Below are 16,734 nucleotides of genomic sequence, written 5' to 3'. Positions count from 1 at the left end.
GCACAGCAAGTCCTGAGGCACACGCATAACGAGGTAGGGGACCCAAGACAGCATAGTCCCTCATTCCCCCTTAGTGGACCAGCAGTTCAAAGTCATAAACCTATCTCGCGTTGCCCCCCACTAGCAGCCCTCTTAGCTCGGTGATGGCGAAGACATGAGTAACCGTGGTGAGGCGGAGTCTGAGCGCTCACCACTCCCACGAAGGAGATATGACGTATATGCATCCCACATCCTAGTGTCCCCCCAAGTGTTCCCCCTCATCACCCCCATCTCAGTTCCATATCATTACAATACGCCCAAGGGTTTTCACCAAGTTGATGGCGGAGGTGGTAGCGAGCCTCAGGAGAGGGGGAATTCATGTCTACCCCCTACCTGCTCGATTGTCTGATCAGAGCCCGTTCTCCCGATCAGGTCCTGTAACATCTCAGCATAACCTGCCACTCTCTCCACAGACTGGGCTTCTCCCTCAATTACAAGAAGTCTCATATGATACCATCTCAAAGGCTCCAGTTCATCTGAGCAGTCCTGGATGCATCCTTGGAAAAGCCTCACCACCCAAGGTGAGGGCTCAACATATTCTGCAGATGGTCACTAAATTGCAGATTGCCCAGCATCCTCTGGCCTTTGACTCTCAGGACACAGTGGTCTCAGTTCTCAGGCAAGATGTCAGATATGCTTCAAGTTCTGAGCAGGGACACACAGGATCTCCTGTGGTGGGCCTGCTAGGACAACATTCTGAAGGGAGAATGTTTTTGGCAACCATTGCCGGAGATAACAGTAGTTATGGATGCCTCACTGGGGTGGGGAGCTCAAGCCAACAATCTGACAGTCAGCGGTCGTTAGTCTCCATCGGAGTCCAAACTACACGTCAACCTTTTGGAGCTGAGGGCAATCAGACGAGCGCTTAAGGCCTTTTTGCCCTCTACACAGGGAAAGAATGTTGTGATAATGACAGACAACACAGTGGCCATGTACTACCTCAACAAGAGAGTAGGTGTATGGTCATTACCACTGTGCAGAGAGACAGTGCAGCTCTGGTTCTGGTAAATTCAAGAAGGAATCTCCCTCTCGGCAGTTCACCTAGCCAGAGAGGAGAACACGGCGGCGGATGCTCTGAGCAGGCAGATCAGTCTATCAGGAATGGGAGCTAGCTCAGGAAGTCCTTCAAGAGATCTTCATTCTTTAGGGAATCCCTCAAGTGGATCTGTTCGTGACCAGTGTCAACAGGAAGTGCAAATTGTTCTGCTCCAGGTAATTTCCCAGAAGAGGAGCTCTAGGGGACGCATTCGTAGTGGACTGGGAGTTTCCACTCCATGCTCCTTGAAATGCTCCTCCAATCCCCGTCATTCCTCGAGTTATCAGGAGGTTGAGAGAGTTTGGGAAATCCATGATCCTAATTGCTCCAGATTGGGCCACGAGGACGTGGTACCCGGACCTTCTGGACATTGTCCATCTGCCCTCCAATGTGTTGTCTACAAAGAGAGGATCTTCTCTCACGAGAGGAGGGTCAGGCTTTCCATTCAGAGGTCAAGACACTCAACCTTCACGCATGGTTTCTGAGAGGTTGAGATATAAGGATTGGGACCTCTCGGATGACGTAATGGAGATTTTGCATTCGATCAGAAGGCCAGCAATGTAATCCTTGTACCACTGCAGTTGGAACAAATTCTGAAGCTAGTGCAGGGAAAATAAAGTAGACCCTTCACAGTGCAATACACCTATGGTGTTGTCTTTCCTATTACACTTGGCAAATCTGGGGCTTCAGATTGGAACCATCAAAGGGCACTTGGCTGCGCTTTTGATCTTCAAGCACACGTCAGAAGAGGTATCATATTTCAAGATGCCATTAGTTATACAATTTCTAAAAGGGCTAACTAATGTGTTCCCTCATTCACCTTTTCTAGTTCCAATTTGGGATCTAAATCTTGTATTCAAATTTCTTATGTTCGCTACTTTTGAACTGCTCCATTGAGGCTGCTGACCTTTAAGACCATATTACTAGTCGCTTTAAAATCAGCCTGCAGGGTGAGCGAGTTACCGGCCTTATCTAGTAAACCACGGTTTACAACGTTCTACAAGGACAAGGTTGCCCAAAGAGTTAAGCTGACTTTTCTTCCGCAAATTGTGTCAGATTTTCACATCTCTCAGAAGATAGTGTTGCCAGCATTTTATCTGCCTCCACATCCTGGCAAGGAGGAGGAAATGCTCCACAGGCTTGATCCAAAAAGGGCACTTAGCTTTTACAATACACATCTGGCTAAAATACGCCAAGATGATCAACTATTAATGGGGTACACTGAACACAAATTGGGACTGGCGGTCACAAAACAAACATTGTCCAGGTGGATAATAGTAGGCATTATAGAATGCTACATGCTTGCAGGAAAAGATCCCCAAAAGGTCTGTGGGTCCACTCCAAAAGAGGCATGACTACGTCTTCTGCTTTTCAAGGGGTGCCTATAAATAACATTTGTTGGTGTCTGCTAAACTGGGGAAAAATCATTTTTTTACTGGCTATAGTGTAAAAAGTTAAACGCATTGCTACAGACAGAATCCAGTTGTGTTTTATAGGACCTGTAGCATTGCACCTGCAAAAAATGTAAGCAGATGTGTTTGCAACTAATATGCACAAATCGTGAACGCTATGCTCATGAATATAATTAATATCAATTTAATGTCTAAAAGGGATACTACACAATCAAAATCTTTGTTAAGAAATTGAAGACAGTCGCAGAGCAGTCAGAAAACCTGAACATAAACTATGTATTTGGAAAACACAGTCAAACAAATGAGTGTGCAGAGTACAGCAACATGAAATAAAAATGACTACTAAGAAAGCTAAATGTGGTGACATCATAAAGAATTAATGATTCTTCAAGCCAAAGTGGGGTCAACTCAATATTTTAATCCTCATCAACGCTCAACATTTGTGGCATCTTCCACCCTCCAAGCCACACATCTCCAAACCATCTCTATCCGAGCGTTAACCTCAAGCTTCCAAGATCCACACTCTAGGTCATGGAATGTGTAGCTCGCAGGCCACATCACAACAGAAAACTGTTTCTTTTTAAAGCAATTTTATGTGCAGAAATCACTGAATGTTAACAAAATATAAACCTCTCCACTGACCTTTATTAAATGTCTCAGGCATGTTTCACCTAAAAAGAGAGTTGCTAGTAATATTGTTTCTCGACAGATTACCAATGGGTGGCGCCATGAGGTTAACTATGCACACTGATGCATTTGCCAACGGGCAACCTCTTACCATAAAAGTAACCATATTATTATTGAACTCAAATTCTCTTTGCTGCCACTGTAAGAATGCCAATCTACTGTACTTAGCAGCGACATTTTACATATTGTTCTTTTTTTATTGGCTGAAACGGCCATCTCACCCACACATTTTACCACTATTTTGACCTCAATTTATTTCTGATGCATGCCCGACACAGCCATGTTGGACTTTACAGCAACATTGTTTTAGAATAATTAGGTACATATAACACACCAATGAAGTGCTTGTCTTGTGGCGAGTATAAGGTTTATGAATACTACTTTTACCAGCAACCCATGCTCCTCTGACCACAAAGCCTATTCTGGTATCTTTCAATTTATTTTGGCCTGGATGTAGGGAGGGGGCTGTAACATGGAGGGCTCTTAGGATTACGATATGCTATGATATGGCATTTATAACGCACCTGTACACAAGAGACAGCTCATTCTAAATTATATTCTGGTTGAGATTGGGAGCCAGTTCAGTGATCTTCTCAGGGCAGAAATATTGTCTATTCTTCTAAATACAAAGTAGAATTGTTTTAAAACCATCTGCAGATGGTTTAAATGATAGCGTGCAGTTTAACCGTCACTATCTCCTATCCTTCTCCTATCACTAAATCTGGCCGGAAAAAACTTAAGAAGGACATACTGGGCTCTAACCCAGGCCTTCCTATTGCAGACATCTATGTCACGGCTTCCTCCAGAGAGATTTTCGCTGACATCCTTTTCCTCGTTAACGCACCTGACCTATGATTCGCTACATGGTTGGCTTTCTCTCTCCTATCACCTCTTCTCCCATTAATGGTGGCACTCGCTGGGAGGTTCTCCTTGATCTCTTCACCATTTCCAGAGTCATTATTAATGTCTACTTCAATGGAACCATCATGGTTCAGGGTCCTAAACCCAACCTTCTTCTCTTTGACAGGCTCCTCCCTCGCCTCTCTAACCTCACCTCTCCCTCCGGCCAGGCTCCCTTGCCTTCTGTGCCTTCCTCCTCCTCTGCACAGGCTATGCTGCCTACTGTGCCTTCCTCCTACTCTGTACAGGTGCCCTTGTCTTGCCGTACTGTCCTGGCTCCCTTGTGGGCATTGGCTCCTTCGCCATCCTCTACTATCCCCCTGGCCGTCTTGCTACCCTCAGGGGGGACCACTGTCCCCTGTGCCCCCTCCGAGGAAGACCTTCAAAGATGGCAAGCTGCTTCACATTGCCACTCTCAACACTCGCTCTGCCGTCCAACACTCATCTGACATCTGCAACCTCCTCAAACTCATGGATCTTGATGTGCTTGCAATCACTGAGACACCGTTCAAGGATAGCTCTGTCACCAGCTTTGCCACACTCCTCCCTGAAGGCTATACAATCCTCTCTGCACCCAGACCTGATAGAACAGGTGGAGGAGTGGCGTTTATCTTCCCAAAATGGATACCTGTGTCCATCATCCTTACTCAGGCCTACTCCTCCTTCGAGTGCCTAGTTTGCAGGCCTCACTCTCCCCTAAATCATCTCTCCTTATGGCCACCTTCTATCAGCCACCAGGACAGTCCACCCTCTTCCTCTCGGAATGGGCCGACATGGCCTCCTCTCTACACTCCTCCTCCTCTGAACTCCTCCTGATTGGTGATCCTAACATCTAACTGGACTCTCCTGACTCCTCCGATCCTTTCTGAAACCTTTGTGACTCTTTCTCCCTCTCTAACCTACCCTCTGGCTCCACGCACACCGCGGGCCAACCTTTGGTTGCTCTCATCTCTACCAAAAGCCCTCTCTCTATCCCTCTCACTACCTCTCTCTCTTGGACTGGCCACTCTCTTCCCTCAACACACCTGAAGCTCTCCCCTTGCAGCCGCCCACCCTCCATGGCCTCCTGGCTTGAAAGTCACCAAACACATGAAAAAAGTGACAGTGGCTGCCTTTGCCTCCATCTACTCTCCTCCTCCCATTCCTGTGGCTGACTCCCACCTTGACACAGCCCTCGCTAACCTGAATCTTTCTATCTCCAACACTCTTGAAGCTCTTGCCCCTGTTATGAGGGTCCAACTGATGCCTTCCAAAAAGTGCAACTCCTAGTACGACTCTGATCTGGCTGCCCTTAAATGCAAATGTAGGGCAGCTGAGCGGAACTGGAATTTGTCAGGTGAACCATCTGACAAACTGGCCTGCAGCCTCCTTCAAAGGCAAAACCGACTCTGCATTTGCTCCAAAAAAAGAGTCTTTATTCAAGCCCTCATCTCCGCGACATCTAGCAAAACGGCCAAACTTTTCAAAGTCTGCAAGGAACTGGCCAATCCTACAGCAGCCTCTTCTTCTATCACACACCCCCAGGACCTTTGCTCAATTGGCTGCACACTTCATCACAAAAACCCAAGGCATCATTTCCTCCCTCTCTTCCACTCCACAGCACACACCAACACCAGAACCTCCCTTGGCCCCCCTTCAGTCCCCTCTCTTCTCTCTGACCCATCACATCTGATGAGATCTCCAGACAAGTCCGGTCTATGAAGGCTTCATCCAAACAGGTGGACCCGTGCCTCTCCAAAACCATTAAGGACAATATTGACTCTCTCGCCCCAGCCTTGGCTGATCTCTGCAATCTCTCCTTTTCCACTGGAATTATCCCAACTGCTCTTAAACACTCCCTTGTGCACCCTCTGCTCAAGAAACCCTGTGCCGACCCCTCCATTCTGGCAAACTACCGCCCTATCTCTATCACAAAATCCATGAGAATGTGGTTATCTCTCAGCTGACCCTTCACACTGAATCTCTTGGTTGCTTCCACAACCATCAGCCTGGCTTTAGAGCATCCAGATGCATGGAAACTGCTCTTCTGAACACCCGTGAAGACCTGCTCTCAAATCTTGACACAAGCACTCCCTCTGTCCTCATTCTCCTTGACCTCTCCTCTGCCTTCGACACGTTTAACCACAACATCCTGATCACACGTCTCTGTGACACCCTGGGAATCACAGGCCAGGCTGTGGCGTGGTTAACTTCCCATCCCAGGTGGAACTTGGAGCCTTTTACTCAACTATCGCTCTCTCTACCTGTGGCGTTCCCCAGGGATCTAAACTATCCCCTGGTTCTTCAATGTCTATATGGCTACCTTGGCTCGTGTGATTGTCATTTTCACCTCTAACTTCCAGTGTTACTCAGATGACACAAAACTATCTTTCAGGCTACCCCCAGCCGCCTTCTCCTCGCTCATATCTGATTGTCCACTACTCAGGCATGGCGTGCAGCAAATTACCTTTGCCTTAACGCCAGTAAGACTGAGATTGTTTCGCATTGGGATCCCTGTACCTGCCTTCCCACTCTCACTCTGGCCTGCCTCCCTTTGCCCTGTGCCCGCACCCACCTGCGAGTCAAAAAATCTGGGGTCATCTTCGACTCCACTCTCTCCTTCTCCTCTCACATTTCAGACATCTATAGAAAGTCTAACTATCAGCTACACTTTCTCAGAGATAGTCTACCCTTTCTCACTTTCCCCCAGCGGCACACTATCCCAGAGCTCTGGTTCTCTCTTGGTTAGAATACTTCAACGTTTATACCAATAGTATCCACTATGCTGGAGAAAATGTTTTTTAAAAAGGATTTTTTTCCTTTTTTTAAATTAAATGTTTACATGGTGTGTATCCAAACGCAGATATCACAATTATTTGAAGCCTCTATAGATGCTGAAAACAATCCTTTGTGTTAAATCACTTTTAATAGAACTTTTTTAATTACAAAAGCAAAATGTGTTGAACATGTTTGAGTTAAAAAATGACATTGTTAAATAACAAAAGAAAACACAATCGGGAAAGACATTTTTGTTGAAAACAGGTGTGTAATCACAAAAATAGAACGTAATAAAACAGAAGCCTTAGTTGAGTCTTGAAATAAACACAAAGGAAAGTACGGAGTCAAACAACATTTAGAAAATAAGACAGATGATGAGCAGTGAATGCATCAGAATTTGGTCATAGACATTAGAAGATAGAACAAATAACAAGCAATGAATGCCTCAAAAAACAAATGTTCATGAATTGAAAGAAAAATGCTGCGGCTTCTATTAATATTCAGTATTCCTCAGTCCTATATATGCAGGTCTGCATACTTCAACAGCATCTTACTCAATCTCCCTGCTTCTGCCTTGCACCCTCTGCAACTCATCCAGAACAGAACCACAAGACTTATCCTTGGCCTCAAGCCCAGCGACCGCATCTCTCTGATGCTGAAATCCCTTCACTGGCTCCCTGTGGCTGCAAGGATCAAGTTCAAGACCCTCTGCATTTTCCACAAGGCTTTCAGGGACTTCGGACCTACCTATCTGCAATGTTGCCTACCTAAATACTGTCCCTCCCGAGTCCTCAGTTTATCTACCTCCAGCCTTCTGCAAGTGAGCTGGTTCTCCAAGCAGAAATCTGGACAGAGATCCTTATCCTCATCAGGTGCATCCCTCTGGAATAGCCTCCCTGCTACCCTCCATCTTGAGCCTGATCTTAAGTTCCGGAAACTCTTCAAGACCTTCCTCTTCTCTTCCTTCTCTCTCCCTCTACCCCGCTAGCCTACCTCTCTGCTCTTTACTTCTCCCCCTCCTCTTCCTCACAGCTGGCTGACTGGCCGCCTGGTGTACCTCAAAGTCACACAGGTCCCGGGCACCCCCGCCAGTCCTCTCTGCACTTAACCCAGATTCCACCGACTGTGGTCACTTAGACACCCTCCTCTCTGTATCCCTCTGTGCACTTGCAGGATCTGAATGTACTGTGCCGGAAGATCATCTGTCTGTTCTCCCCTGTCTTCACCCCTTAATTGCACTCGGTAAAAACTGCAGAGTCACCGCCAGGTGTATTTGCTGTGTCTCAACTGTAATTATATTATATGCACTTACTCTGCCTGTGCTGACTATTATCGTCTCAGAATTTCAAGGGCTATGATTCGACTGTGGTCTTTCCCCATGTTCCCACCATCCTTGAGCGCTTTGAAACACATGCCTTGTGTATAGGCGCTTTATAAATAAACATTACCATTACCTAGCTTCTCATCTGCAGGAAAGAAAGTGGATGCTTTCTTATAAGCTTATTAAAAACATGAAGGGTTTAAAACATAACAATATCTATTAAAACATCTTCTTGTGACACGTATGGCTAATTAACATTTATTTATCATCTTGTCAATATTGCTCTAAGCTTTGCCAGCATTTTGGCATAAGTAATGTGTCTTGATTGGCATTCGACCTAAGGGCTGCCTGTTCAATGATTCTAAGGGCCTCATTATGAGCATGGCGGTCTGGAAACAGGGTGCCGGTAGCAACGTACCGGCACCCTTCCTGGACTGCCATACTCTGACAATGCCTGTAGGGGCCACCGATCCCCCGGAAGGTCTGACCTGCAACAATGCCGGTGCTTCAGTATCCCCATTTCCGTGGAGTCCTATGGGATACCACAGGAATGGGGACTTACTGTTTCCACCGCCTGACATCCGGTCCGCAGCCACGTCTAATATCCCGGTGGCACCGGGATAGCAGGCGGTGGAAAACGGTGTTACGAGGTTGGCGGCAACCCACCGGCTGCACTGTCGGGTTTCCTGCCAACCTTGTAATGAGGCCGAAAATTTAAATTCTGTCTTTTTGGCAGACAATTTAAGTTATACTTGAAGCACCCAGAGATTTTCTAAACACTCTTGTAAGCTCAAATGTAAAACAATCTTGTTTTGAGTCTGCATTGTGTGATCTGATGAAAATAGTTGAGTATCAAATCCGATGGCCCAGCTCTGGTACTATGATTACTAGGTGCTTTAAAAGAGTTACTGTTTGTCATTTGTAACTCAAAAACAGTTAACCCATAAACATGTCTCATGACCTAACCTTTTCCTGTGCATGTGCATTGTATGATATCAGTGGAAAGCTACGACACAGTATTTCATCACCGAAAGAATGTTTTTACCAATCTGAGTATGAAAAACATCTTGGGAATGTACAGAGAATCTCACATGGAGGGTCATCCATTGTCCACAACTTGTTCCTAACACATCTTTGTAGTGGTCAACTTTGAGACATCTCTCTAAAACGTCCCTTTCTAATGTCCAGTTCTAAAGATTCAGTTTTAATTTAAGTTCAGCTCTCATAAATATGGCATTTACAGAGGGGGGTGAGTGGGTCGGCGGGCAATTGAGTTAAACTTTTTATCGACCATACCAATGCATCGACTATTTTCAAAAGAAAAGTACAATTGTTGGTGCAAAAATTGTCTTGGTTTGGTAACTAATTGCATCTCCAAGAAGATGACTTGGTTTTCAGTGCTGTGCAGGTTTGTGTATTGTGATTATAAACCATTCTCTACTTTACAGACCATTGCTCGCAGAAGACCACAGTTGTCCCCCAATCCAGGTCTCGACATTTACTGGGAACAGACAAATTACAAGCGACCTTTCTTTAAGCAGAATTCGATCCCTTTTATTGAAAATGAGACTCCATATTTGGTAAGTGAAGCGTTGGAATTTAAATTATTTTATTTTGGTTATCAGCGTTCTTACAAATACCAAATAACACGTTACACAACAGTCAAAATGTGTACATGGTATGAAAAAAGTTGCTTGGTGACTTGCACTATTTGTATCATCACAACGTGGCAACAAGACAACAGGATATTTGAAATTGTAACAGAAACAAGGGGCCTCTATGCATGATTATCTTCTGAGGATACTTATAGAATCAATCTATATATATATTTTTGTGAAAGTGTGTATGTTCGGGGTTGGCTCCAACCCCATTATAGTTGGTGGGCTGAACTTTTGGTCCACCGTCAACATAGCAGTCTGGGGTGTAATGGTGATAGTGAAATGTGATCAACTCCACCAATTTTTCCTGCACAGGGGTGGAACGTGGTCCGGCCCTGTGCAATCAGTATAGGGGATTTCGGGAGATTGCCCTGCTTGCGATTTTTCAAAACTAGGAAGTTAGGAGACAAGGTCGGCATGCGAGTCTGCGGTGTACTGGCGATAATGAAATTTGTTCAACCCCACCCATATTTTTGTCCTGCACAGGGGTGGAGCGTGGTCCGGCCCTCTGCTATCAGTATAGGCGATTTCAGGAGATTGCCTATTTTGCAACATTTCCAAAAATAGGAAGTTAGGACACAAGGTTGGCATACCAGGCTGGGGTGTACTGGAGATAGTGACATTTGACCAACCCCTCCCACTTGTCCTGCACAGGGGTGGTGTGTGGTCCGGCCCTGTGCTCTCAGTATAGGCGATTTCCGGAGATTGACGATTTTGCAATTTTTCAAAAATAGGAACTTATGACACAATAAAACATACACAAGGATATAGCAGACACCCGCGTGCATGTCATACTGATTAAGGCTACTTCGTTGACAAAAACAGAGAATCTAAGCACTTACCTCAGCCAAGAAAGAAACCCAGAGATTGACCGTTTTCATGTTTCAGAACCAAGTCTAAACTGATGCATCAGCTGTAACTAGGTGAATCAGTGAAGAGACCATTAAGAGGCTAAAGGATGATACAATCCACAAATGTATTTTATGTCGCCGGTTTAAACGGATATTAATCATCTCTATAACCCAGTTCTATGTAATGTTTTATATTGTATAGTCACTGATTTACTCACCAAACTATGAACAATAATATACATTTGATGTGCTGTATCTCCAGTTCTTCCCTATAAAAGTTATCTCTTTGACCTATTTCATATAAAAGATAAATATCTTTTTTAAGCCCATGGGGATGGCTCCCGATCCGCACATGCTGTTTCAGGCTTAAAGAGATAGTCTACCCCAGCCATTACACCTTACCCACAGGTATCATTGTGGCTCACTACTTACTCAAGTCTATTTACACGCACTGGTGCTGCACAGCAACTCTGGTGCTCCCCCTGCTAGGTTCTGCCCGGGTTGCTTTATGCCTATTGCCACCACCTGTCGCCGCCTCTTCTGAACCTTCGGGAGCGGAGGATGTTGGGCTGGGCTGTGGGTTTTGCTCTTTGCCTGCTCTTTGGCCACTCTACCAGCATTCAAAGCCCCACCCAGTATGATCACCATTACTTACAGCTGCCCATTCCAACATGGCTTTCATTGCATTTCTGTTTGGATACTGACCCAACCCCAGACAGAGCTGAGTGTTTCTGGGTTGGTGCAGCAGCCCCTTAGATTGCACTAAGTTGAAAGGCCCGGGTTTAAGGACCCTGACTTTTCCCTGGCAGTCCATGGAGGACCACATCCACCGACTAACTTCGTTTGTCGCACCTGTGGGGGCCAGAGACCTCCTTCCCCTTCTCAGGTCATTCCCTACAGCTAAGACGCCCCCGGTTATCGAGATCGCCACACTGACTGTGTCATCACTTACTCAATTCATGCCGATTCATATTCGCAGCCTGCCCTGCACTTATTTCATTGAACTCTCCCCATAGTAACTTGCTGTTCTAACGACCCCCCGCCTTGCCTCTTTGTTGTTTTATATACTCTCTTTGGTCCGCGTTATGTCCAAATGTGAGTGTAACTGTGGCTGCAAGTGTAATTGTGCAATGGGTCTGGGTCCCGAGAAATGTCTTGCATCCCCTGATTCATGGCAATCAGCAAACTGGTGCACTCCCGACCAAGGCCATTTCACTACGGCCAGCTAGATCGTGTTTTTGCTAAGTTGTTCTAAATCTGCCTGACCCATATGCACTGTCCACTCTGCCAAACCGTGAAAGCCAGAAGTGCTCTTCACGGGCATGCTGAACCTTGTAATAAAGCTATATACATCCGCCATTTGTCCCCTATCTGACTGTTGCAGCGCCTGCAAAATGAGGCGTGTCTTGGCCAATTGGCCACTGATAATGGAACTTACCTGATTTAATGTAACTTACCTAATTTGACCAGGTAGCCCACATGCCTGACTACATCTGTAATTTCCCTGATTTAACCCATTGCCTTTGTTTACTGCAGCCCCGGTAAAATGAGGTGCATCTCTGCCAGTTAGCCTACCTGTAATGCATCCTACCTGATTCAACCTTGTAGCCCCACACTGCCCGCATGCCTGATTATACCTGTAACTTACCTGTTTTGACCCATTGCCTGTGTGACTGCTGCAGCCCCTGTAACATGAGGTGCATTGCTGCCAGTAAGCCTACCTGTAATGCAATTTACCTGACTCGACCATGTAGCATTACGCTGACCACTTGCCTGATTATACCTGTAACTTACCTGTTTGACCCATTGTCTGTGTGCTTGCTGCAGCCCCTATAACATGAGGTGCGTCTCTTCAAGTTAGCCTACCTGTAATGCTCCCACCTGATTCGACCATGTAGTCCTGTGCTGCCCACATGCCTGATTATAGCTGTAATTTAACTGTTTTGACCCATTGGCTGTGTGCTTGCTGCAGCCCTGTAACATGAGGTGCATCTCTGCCAGTTAGCTTACCTGTAATGCATCCACCTGATTCGACCATGGTGCGCTATGTAAGTGTCAAAAATAAAATTTAAATAAATAAAAATAAGAGCTCACAAAACGTTTGCAAATGACACATCACGGTGTTGTACATCTTGCATTCATCAAGTTCAATGTCCACCAGTTGTATTTGTCCTTATTTGGTTTGCGTTTTGTGGTCCCTTCCAAGCCTAAATCTATTCCTGTATTTGCTCTTTCCTGGTCCCATTGTCTACTTTTCATTTTTCATTTGCCTGTCCATGCTGCCGTGTGGCTCTGCTTGCTCTCTTTACTTCTCCAATGCCATGTTTGACCAACCTGTTTTCTTGTCTGTCATTTGGGTCTCTGATTTTCAAGGATTTCGCAGGAGTTTTGTTGCCCATTTTGGGAGTTTCCCCTCACAGGACTTTTTCTCCATCGAAACCAGTTCCCAGTTATGCCCAAAGATGGCAGAGGGCAAGATTTATGATATGATACGATATGATTTGGTATTCATAATGCGCCTTTACACAAGTGTTTCTATGTGCCACAAAACAGGGAGGGGAGCCAGAGGGGTGACAAGACAAACATTCTTACTAGGCCTTGTGACATTCAGATTGTGCAAGTGCAACGAGAAAGTGCAGGGGAGAGGGGGAGGGGAGAATTGCAGGGAAGGGGTAAGGGGAAGTGCAGTCAGGGCATCAGGGCCCTGAGGAAGTTCAAGGATGGCAGAGGACTACACAGGTGCAGTCACAAGCCGGAGGATCTAGGTATGCCAGAAGGCAGTGCAGGGTGACTGGTGAAGTGGTGGGGGACGTGGCACTATGTATGAATCTGATGCAGCTAAGCCACCAGTCTGGACGAGCAGACAGGTAGATTAGCAGAGAAGAGGGAGAGAGAATGAAGAATGAAAGAGGAAGGTCTTGAGCAGCTTCTGGAACTGCAGGTGATCCAGCTCAAGTCTGAGAGAGGCAGGGAAGCCATTGCAGAGAGAGGCACATGCAGAGGAGAGAGAGCTACCCCCAATCTCTGTTTGGAGAAGCGTCTGACCCGCAGAGAGTTTGAAGTAGCTGAGTCAAAGGCTCTAGAAGGAAGGTATTTAGGAAGAGAGTGTTGGATATATAGAGGACCACTCCCCCAGAAAGCCTTGTGGATGATGCAGGGGGTCTTGAACTTGATCATCGTGGCCACTGGGAGCCAGTGGAGAGATGTCAGAGCTGGAGAGATGCGCCAAAGATGACACCAAGGTTTTTTGCCTCACAGGAGGGTGAGAGGAGGGGTCTTAAGGAGGGCAGCCAGATGGAAAGAGGAAAGGCAGGAGCAGGGGTCCCATTGAGAAGGATCTCTGTTTTACTGGCATTGATGCAGAGATAGTTAGAGGTGCACCATCCCTGAATAGCGGATAGACAGTCAGGAATGAGCAAGGACGAAGAAGGGGCTAAGGGTAGACTGAAAGAGAGCTGTGTTTGATCTGAATAACACTGAAAGTTAGAGGAGAAAGTAGAGATCAGGGTGGCCAGGGAGAGCCAGATAGACATTGAAGAGCCAGGGAGAGAGGATATGCAGTGTCAGGGTTTTCCGATATTTGTAGGTGCAGTCCTCCTCGTTATGTTATAGGAGGAAATGCAGATGGGTCACTGGAAAAAGAAGTGTCGGCAATGGGTGGGTGGGAAGTTTACTTAGAAAACAAAGTTGAAGGAGTTGGAAACTGCCGTGGTTCTGTGTCATTTATTTTATAGCAACCCCTGCATGAGTGGTTCTTACTGCTTGCCATCACAGAAGGGCCGGCCATTTTCACCAGCTTACAAAGAAGGATGGATCAAATTCACTGGCTCACCCCTTTACTGTGAGTTTGCGATACCTGGAACACATAAAGGTCGAGATGGCTAAAATGCAGAAATCACATCTGACCATACCAGGCCTTCACCCAAGAAGTTCAAACACATGTTCTTGTACTAGGGGCCCTTCGGGGCTTGTGATAAATACGTTACCACCAGTAGTCCAAAAAGGAGTGCACACCGGGCAAGTAGTAATGCTGTTTATTACAGCTGCGCAAGCACAAATCAAACAGCACAGTGGAACAGAACTGATAGATGAGAGTTAACAAACAGACTCACAATGGACAGCAGTTTTATACAGCTAATACAATGTTTGTACAATTATATCCAATCGCACTTCAAACTTTATGCCTCTCGCTTCCCAAGGAGCTTACTTGTTAAGCTACCTCATATCCCTATAGCTAGACATACATTAGTTAGACATGATTGGAGCAAACAGACCTACCCCCTTTCAGCCCATCTCCTCCCTGTGTGGCACCATATTGCTTCCTGCTTCTCCCCGCAAACACTTTGCAATTAGTAATAACATCTTTGTGCTGATCTCAGATCTTTATTAATCTTCCATTGGTCAGCATCAGAAATTAAGGAACATGCAACACCCTGAACTGGTGGGAAGGAAGACATTCACACAGTATCTGCAAGATAGTAACCTTCGCAAATACAGTTGGAGACATTCTGAGGGCTTGTTATTTTCTAGGGACACCAGAACTTACCATCTGATTGGCTCTTCTTGGAGCGCCCCACCATTCCATATCCTCGTTCCCATACCCAATGGACAAGAGGTGATTTTAAACTGCCTTGGTGCCATGCGAGTGCCTCTCTGGGTCAGGCTCATTTCCCCAGCTCCTACGAATAGCCATGGGACTGGCTTGTCAGCTTTGATTATATCTCCTGGTGCTGTTCCCAGTGACCAGTGACAAGCAGCCTGAATTCAGCATCCCCCCTCCTTCTGCCACGGTCCATGTGTTTCAAGCATGCCTATGAGGTGTAGCCCCCCTGCAGTGCCCCTATGACAAGTGCTTACCTGTGGTTTCACCTTCTTGCTTCAGCTCCCTGTGACCTCCTTCTTCCCCCCCCCCCCCAGAGGGTGTCCCAGTCTATCCCCCTTATTCCCGCAATTGGTAGGTGTGCCCCCCTGTCTGGCACTGAATCAGCACCTTCTTTGCATTCCCCTTTGATTGATCTTTCAATCGACACTTCCTTCCCCATCATTTCCCTACTGTGTTCCTTGGGCACCCATAACGGGGTTACCCTGTACAGATCCCCTCCTTCTTCCTCTTACCCTTCCAGTGTGTCCCCAATTATTAAACAATCCCGTCGATTTAGGGAGAATGCTACTCAAAAAGCATCATAGTGTTCTGCATTTGGTGGGGGTGCTTCAAAAACCACACGCACTACATCCTCTCCCTCATTCACCCTGGTCAGTTGTCTTTCTAACTCGCTATCTTCATCATCAACTTTATTAGTGGAAATTATATACCGTACTTCCCTTTGCAACATTTACATCGTTTGATGATCTACAGGCCAACGCAGAAGGTAACAAGCATCACGACGAGCACAGGGACAGTTATTTTGAACATAGCCACCAGCCACCCTGGCACTCAGGCAAATAGTGAGTCCAGCCAACTGTCCGAGGTGGTATCATGTGTTTCTTTTACCATTTTTTCATGCAGCGTATGTATCTCCTTGACCGCCCATGTGAGAGTTCCACTGGCAGCATCGTTAGTGGGGTTTTCTGTGCAACAACTGCTTCCAATTTTGTGGCAGACCCGCCCTCCATTGCAGTCATTAAATAAAGAAAAAATCTGTTCTGTAGAGCCATCAGGTGCAGGGCCAATCACAACAACCAGGAGACGGGAGCCGGCCCTGATGACTAAGACCCACAATGAAGGCCCCTGTCTGCTCCCTGTCCGCTACCAAAACACTACCCCTTTCCCTTGCCCCCCATGGTTGCCTCTGGTGTTGTCTGCTTTTCCCCTGCCCCCCACATGGTTAGCTGTGGTGTTGTCTGCTGTTTCCCTGACCCCCCATGGTTGGCTGTGGTGTTGTCTGCTGTTCACTTGCCCTCCCATGGTTGCCTCGTGTGTTGTATGTCCTTACCTTACCACCCCCTCTTGTATGCATGTGTTTCCTGCCTTGCTTATTCCTGTCTACCTTAGCTCCCATTCACCTTAGCCCTCTCCCTCTGCTTCCCTTCATCAGTCCACTCCAGGAGGTGTCTTGATACACTATTGCTCTAT

General features: G+C 46.3%; 1 protein-coding gene across 1 annotated transcript in view; it reads left to right on the top strand.

Annotated features, from left to right (window-relative positions):
* LOC138467255 (uncharacterized) overlaps positions 1 to 16,734 on the top strand; it is a 1,232,016-nt gene that overhangs the window by 500,444 nt on the left and 714,838 nt on the right. The window contains exon 22 of the mRNA XM_069607273.1: positions 9,601 to 9,732. Coding sequence (XP_069463374.1) covers positions 9,601 to 9,732 — 132 coding nt within the window. The remainder of the gene's footprint in view (positions 1 to 9,600; positions 9,733 to 16,734) is intronic.

Source organism: Ambystoma mexicanum, chromosome 4q (genome assembly GCF_040938575.1).
Source record: "Ambystoma mexicanum isolate Mex_15411 chromosome 4q, UKY_AmexF1_1, whole genome shotgun sequence".
Lineage (NCBI taxonomy): Eukaryota > Metazoa > Chordata > Amphibia > Caudata > Ambystomatidae > Ambystoma > Ambystoma mexicanum.
Note: the sequence above shows the minus strand (reverse complement) of the source record. Positions and strands in the feature narration are given on the sequence as shown.